General features: G+C 35.4%; 1 protein-coding gene across 1 annotated transcript; it reads right to left on the reverse strand.

Annotated features, from left to right (window-relative positions):
• Positions 1 to 2812: 2812 nt before the first annotated feature.
• Positions 2813 to 6977, reverse strand: PHAX (phosphorylated adaptor for RNA export; the record flags this gene model as incomplete). The annotated part of the gene is made up of 3 exons (XM_010158186.1): positions 2813 to 3122; positions 4843 to 4926; positions 6857 to 6977. Coding segments are annotated over 3 exons (475 nt in total), but the record flags the coding sequence as incomplete, so codon positions are not given.
• Between the last annotated feature and the right edge of the window lie 551 nt (positions 6978 to 7528).

The raw sequence follows: 7528 nt of genomic DNA on the forward strand, positions 1-7528 counted from the left end.
CCTCATAATCTTGCAGAAACCACAGTTCTTAACAAACCTATCTGTAGAATGAATAGCCCATGTCACAACTATCTGTCTCTAGCCATTTCTCATAGTGTAATAAATGAGACACAATCACACTTTTTTTTTAAATGATGATCAAAATGAAGAAAAACACAAGATTTACACAGTTTAGACAGTAATAAGCTTCAGGATAAAATATCCTGCTAGCAGTATGAAGATGGTACAGAGAGAATAGCAAAACACTGCTGTCTGGGTTGATGTTCGGAACTGGATTCAATACAAGTTGCTGCACATACCCAGCAGCACCTTGGGCAACATGGGATAACTAAGCTGCATACAGTATAAAAACACTTTCTGCTTTCAGCATCTCTACCTTTAAGCTGAATTTATTCTTATCTTCAATCTAAGGCATCACAGTATGCACTGGGTCACTCCATTCTTGCTTGCAAATTTTGGCAAATAGCAAAGCCTGGAGGCCATAAAAACATTTTAAGGAGATAATCTACTTGGAAGAGGAAAGAGATTCTGTCCTAAGAGTGATGCTTTCATGATCCACTATAAAACTGAATCATTAACTTATTAATTTGCCCTGTGATAACACAAAGCATTGTTTTCTTATTTGAATTTGGGTTAGAAGAAAAACTTCTCTCATTTTCACTGCCTGCTTCAGGAACAAAAGGGATGGCTTAGTACATCTACAGCTTAAGGGATGGTGCGCGACATTTGTCCCAGCACTAGGCAGTCTGTATCTGCAGTAAAGACAATGCCTAAATCACATCTGTCGATCAGAAAAACGTCCATAAGAGAAACTTAAGGACATAAAACCTAACCCTTAGGGGAATCAGCCCCATGACTCCTCTAACAAACCAAACCTCGACTGCAGCCTCTACGGTACTATACAAAACTTGGTGCTGCTTAATGCAATCTTTTTGACAACAAAGGTAAAGAAAAAGAAATAGCTGCTGTAACAGGAATGAAGACTAACTGTTCATCATTTTCAACAGGCTTCCTTTTGAAAGGACTCTGATGAAAGCCAAAGAAAATAGAAGAAACAGAATATAAAGACAGACAAGTCAGTCATGAATTGGAAAGAACAGGCACGATGTATAATCTTCCTTTTGTTAAAGAGAAGACTACACTTTGTTTCAGTACCCCTTACCTGGGAAATCAGTGTTAAAAATACTAACATTTAAAAAATACACAGTGCTCATTAGCAGGAAATTACATAACTAAAAAATTACTTAAGACACCATTAAAATTTGCTGATTCTATCAAGAAAATTAAGATTTCCAAGCAATTCCCAAAACTAAGATCAAGTGGTATAGTCCCTAGCTAATTAGATAGTACAAAATTCTGTTTCCCTTACATGAGTTAGTTTAGTACTCTGACCTTCACAGGTTTGTTTGGAAAGTTAATGAACAAATCAAAACCTTGTTATTTCAGCAAGGGCAATTGCTAGCAGCCAAGACATGCTTCATATCCAATGAGTAACTTCTTAACAGTGGGGAATCTCAGCTCATGAACAACAACAACAAAAAAGTAGAAAAGTCAAAACTCTAATAAATTTAGTAAAACATATAATGGAATGCACTGTATGTTTACAAAATTTCTTCCAATACTGTAGTCCTTTAAATACCAGCTCTTGACAGTACTGAATTGTTCACTATTACAACATTATGTATTTTAGTGACATGCTGCACTTCCAAAATCAAAGGACTCCCGGTAATCATGTATGTGCAGAAGTTTGTTGTTGGGTTTGAAAGTGAATTCATTCACTAATATTTCACAGAATTTTTTTATACTGGAAAATAATGTCTAGTCACAGAAAACACAACTTATTAATAAAGTATTTTAGACATCATACATATTGTTTCACATGTTCTTCGGTTATATTAAAAACAACATTCAACATAAAAGTTGTCTCCAACTGAACTTACAAACAACACAACAGCCTTCTGCATCAAGTAAAAAAAAATACTTTGCATACTACTGTTTTCTTAAGAGTCAGCATAGAAGAACTTCAAAATTTCTGCAAAGTAATTTCTGTACATTACTTTATCCTACTGCACGCATGGAAACAAGAATTGCAAGGTAAAGGGTTTATACCTTCATGTAGAGTCTACAGACCCTTAAAGGGAACACAGATTAGTAAAATCCCACTACTCAAATAATTCAGTTATATTTGTTTTCAAACAAAAATATCTGTATAAGTTGTGTCAGAGTCTAATCACAGAAAAAGTCTAGACAGAACAGGTAGGAAGCTTAAGCCAATATTATAATATGAAGGATTAAGCCGCAGCAGAAATTTAAAACAACATTGCTCAACAGTGCTTACTTAGAAGGTTGTTATAAAAAGGTCACTGACCATTAAAATTAAGTTTATTTCACAAATCAATCTGTTTTTACAGTTCATAATCCTACAAACAATGCTATTCTTGTCAACACATTGCCATATTAAGAACACACAATCTTTTCTACCAAGACTAACTTTATACTGTTTTTTCTGATCATTTGATGACTTTGTTAGTTTCAGCAAATTAAATATGATTTATTTGGCTATAACACAGTAATTCCTAAACCTAACATGTGGCTAAAAGAAGTTCCTAATGAACAAACATGGTAATGCAGAGCAGTTATCTAGAAAAATCTTCACAGTTTTTGAAGATTCAGCAAACAAACAGGACAATTAACCTCTTTCATGCTGTTATATTTAGTTAAGAATTGTCATGTTATTTAGCATCAACTATTTCCCATGCCTCTGTAGCTTATGAAAACAAGCCACCTTGGGGTTATAAGAAAGGCTCCTTCAATATATTTTATTGAGAATCTGTTACCAAGAACATCAGTAACTAGAAGATCTCCAAATCGTGAGCATTATCTATTTCAATAATATCTTCAGGTTCCATCTTTGCTTCATGAGGCCCCTCCTGTATATCATCCAGGGAAGCCAGAGCTTCATTTGTATCGCTAGCAAAAGTCTCACGAGATGCATCGTCATATTCTTGCAGGTTAAGCCCTTTAATGGCTTTTTTCATCTTCTTTCCTAGAACTTGTATTCTCCTCTTCTTAGCAGCCTTTTTGTTTTCATACTCCTTTTGGTTTTCCAGATAAAATATTTCCTTGAAAGAAAACAAAAAAGTTTGGCATACTGATTTTACTAGTGTTTCCTAAAGAAAACGAAGTAGTAGTTTTTTAAAATTACAAATAGTTTTTCATAATATTTAGCTAAGATACACATTATTGATAACAGAAGTATGAAGATCGACTGAACATAAGGAAAATTATCCATAAATAATTTTGTTATGTAATTTCTCAGTGATCTCAAAGTGTATGCAAATAAATACCACTATGTTTTCATTTAAAGTTTGCTGATGATATAAAACTGGAAGGAATGGGTGGTAAAACAGAGTCATGGTGCCAGAAGGACCATGAGAGAAAATACTACAAAATGTTCTATGACAACATGAGAAAACATTCCTCCACAACAGAAATGAGTACACATCTCATGAGCTTAACTGTCAATCATTTGTGAACCCCTTTAACATCTTTTCTACTGCAAAATATGACTGTTACAAGTTTCCTCCAAATTTCAAGGGGAAGAATATCATATAGAAGAGCTCACTGCTGCTACATGCCTTTCTTTCCCTGCTTACTTTTTAAAGAACATAAACTGCATGAATAAAACATGATTTTTTTTTCTCCCCAAAAGTTGTAAGTCAAGTGCTAAGGACATGCAAATCTGAGTTATACACATGACAACCTTCATGATGACAGGATTACATATACTTTTCCCACAGTATTGTGTGACAAATTATGTTACATACCATTAATTAAGTCTGTTTAGTGAAAACTGCTGCCTCATTAAACACTTGCCAGAATCAGCAAGAAACAATTACAGGGGCCTGGAGGAGGGGTAGAAGAGTAATTTTTTTTTTTTTTTTTTTTTAAACAGGGTAAAATGATCAAACTCGCAGCTTTATGACCACTGTAAGCTATGAAAGGTGGTGGGGTGTTTTTTTTTCATTTGGGTGCTGGGTGTTTGGGGTTTTTTTCCCCTTCTTTTCTTTTCTTAAAAAACATAAAACAGACAATCACAGTTTATGATAACTTGTTTCTCAATTCCTGGATGGATTACAGAGTGTGCTGTAGCCACCAACAAGCAAAATAAAATGAATCTATTTAACATTTTGTTACAAGAAACAGTGGCTAAAGTTTCAATGGCTAAACACTGGCTAACAGTGGCTAAAGTTAAAACCCAAGTTGTTTTAATTCAATGAAGAAAACACCATCTCAGCCTATTCCATACCCTAAAAGGAAAAGCAGTAGTATTACAAGCTGACAAAACTAATTTGGTAAGCATGACACATGAGTCCGGTAAGCAATTCAGACCAGTATCTGACTTAATGGGAAATACTAGCTGGTGCTACAGCAGGAGCTATATAGAACAACAATACTCTATTAAGAGAACACCATTTGATCCATGCACAGTGATGCCGAGCTCGAAAGGGTCAAATACAGTTACAGGTAACACTGCTGTAAGGTATATAAAAATTAAGGAAGAATCTATGTTTATCTCTTCACTCTACAGTCTCATCATCCTCAACAGGTTTTTAGTACTAGCAATATGTAAAAGGTGTTCTCTCAGCCTACTGGGAATGGCAAGTCATCTTTTTTTTTTTCTGTTTAATTTTGTGTGTATTCTGCATGTGAAAAGTTGGTTTCTTTGGAATATAAACTTGCTAGAAGTTATGAGAAAGATTCAATCATAACCTTTCCAGTAGAAAAAAAAAAGCAGAATTTACTTTGGACAATCATTTGCACCATTCTTGGCAATTTTACCTTGATTTGTTCTTCTTTGATGCTAGGTGTGTTCTTCAGCAGATTTAAATAAACCCCACCTGGTGTTCTTCTCCTAGTGCCATTCTTAACAAAGAGTAAATTAGTAAGAGCAAGCTTTTAATACATAGGTGTTGATATAAAAATAGCACCTAAGAAAATGCTTTGTACTGAGAAATAATTAAAAAAATTAAGTGCTGCTGTGTCAGGTATTACATAAAAACAACCCAGCTGGCCATGTTTTGTTTGTGATTGAACAAGTCATAAGAATGTTAACAACCAGCTTCCCACATTTGGAGAGGTAAACTATGAGTTTACAAAAGATTTGCTTTATAAAATAATACCAAACTGTTCAACTGCATCCTAAATCTTATTTTGGTAGTGAACAAACAAAATACCAATAGTATTCTAACTACTCACACAACTATCTGAAATAATGTATATACTAGGTTAAATATTCAGAACATTCTAAGACACAAACCCAATAAAATGTCCAAAATTAATTTCATAAAATTATGTAGATCTCACGAGGTGGTTTGTTTGTTTGTTGTTGGGTTTTTTTTTTTTTTTTTTAAATTGTGCTCAGCGATTCTACAAGTTAACTGCATTGTTTGCAGGACTTTGCATTTCTACCTATGGCATATGAAACACAACATGTACCTTAAAAGTTTCTCCCCACAACATATTAGTTCCATGCTTCAACATTTTTCACTGTAGCAGCAGTGGTGCCATGTGCCATACTGAAGCATGAATGGACTCAGCTTTGAAACCTCTGTAAATTATAAGCACTAATTATTGTACTAGTATTCAATTACCATTCCTACTATATCAAGTTGAACAGTTAATCCAGCACTCTGATACTGTAGTATCAGATTAAATGTGGTACTTTTCTGCTAAATACCAAAGTAAAATGCGATCTAGAAGTTCCATGAACCACGAGGGTCAAATTTTAAGTATGGTCTTGAAACACCAGGCACCACATACTTTTTATCAGCACAAAACTCCAACCAAAAAACCCTGTATGATCTGCCTTCCAAATGGCATACTGTGATCTGTAGCCAAAGAGACCTGTGCCACCAGGACTTGTGTCCTTTAATTTCCTTGGTAAACAGTTAATAGTAATTATTATTATCTTTCAAGACAACAGACCACTACTAAGACAAGTTGCTAGCTGCAAAGTGGGGGGTGGGTTTTTTTTTTTGCTTGGGTGCTTTAGGGGTTTATTTTTTCCTCTCAGTGATGAAACTTAAAAGGTGTAAATTATAAACAAATGCCTGAAAGTACTTACTAGTTCCCTCCCACTTTTTTTCTTCTGACCTTTTGCACTGAGGCTCACTATTTAATTAAAAAAAAAAAAAAACCAACAAACCAACCCACAAACCACATGCTGAGAAATTGATAACCTAACCATTAAGCATAGGTTTTTAATCATAATTTCTAACCGAAATCAGTACTCTTGCTCTACTGATACACAAGCCCATGGTTCTCCAAAAAAGCAAACACATTCCCTTTTGAAAGTTTAATCTTCAAATGTGACAGTAGAAGTGCTTGCTACTGACTCTGCTGACCTCTGATGGCATGCCAATTAACCCAGTAGATAGGTCAGTGCTGTCAAACATCCACCTGACTTGCTGAAGCAATATGCCAGAGGCTTCTTCCCCTGAATCCTAACATTACAAGCTTTCATTCTGGCTTCAAAACCTTTCACTCCCAAGTCCTGCCGAGAAAGATCCCCAGGGGAGGCAGAGTAACAGCTACAATGTTACAAAGGAGATACTAAGCTCAGCACAAAAAGTTGGGCAATTTCCAGGTTTATTCATCTGGTTTACTCAAATGCTGATGGACGGCTCCATTAGTATTTATGAAGTATTTACCTATCTTCGCCAGGAAGATCATGAAACTCTAGGAGAACCTGTGCAACATGAAAGTTGTGCAATAATACTACATAAATATTCTACAAGTAAAAAGTTGTGTTTGTGTGTGTCCCCACAAACCGACAGTGTCATATTTTTCTTACCACTATGAACAGTCCACCGTTTTGTTCCACTTCAGCTGTTTCCATAAGCAGTTCAATAGCTTTTCTTTTCCCAATTATTTTCACTACTCGGGCAATTAAATCTTTCTTTGGCTCACAAAGCCTGAGAGGAGGGGAAAAAAAGGCATATTTATGGTCAGTGTAATTTCTCAAGTAAAACTGACCATGGAACTTCCATAAAGAGTATTTCATTCTGTGCAAAACTGTGCTAATAGCCTATACGTTTAAACGTGTTACAATGGCTTCTTGCTGTATTACTGAGCTAAGTTGCATGATTTTGTTAGTAATAATGTCCTCATGCAGAAATTTTCGCTGTTAGTCTGCATAGAGGGAGAGGTGCATACCGGATTCACTGTGCCAAGGAAACACTGTAAGCCCATAAATCAATGCCACTTATCCAGACCAAGCATTCATATACTAAATTCTCATTTTTCAATGACAAAGCTTCTCACTAAACAGTCCCAAGCACTATAGCTCAGTGGCTTCATACTTTGGGGACCAACCAACCACCATCATAACCAGTGGTCTTGAAGACCACTGTCTAGCCTGATTGCTTCAAGTGACATTACTGTGCCATAAAGTTGCATACATAACAGTGACTGTGCAATAGAAGGTGTCTGACCAACATGTCATGGTTTAACCTCAGCTATCAGT

The sequence above is a fragment of the Eurypyga helias genome, unplaced genomic scaffold, assembly GCF_000690775.1.
Source record: "Eurypyga helias isolate BGI_N326 unplaced genomic scaffold, ASM69077v1 scaffold44678, whole genome shotgun sequence".
Lineage (NCBI taxonomy): Eukaryota > Metazoa > Chordata > Aves > Eurypygiformes > Eurypygidae > Eurypyga > Eurypyga helias.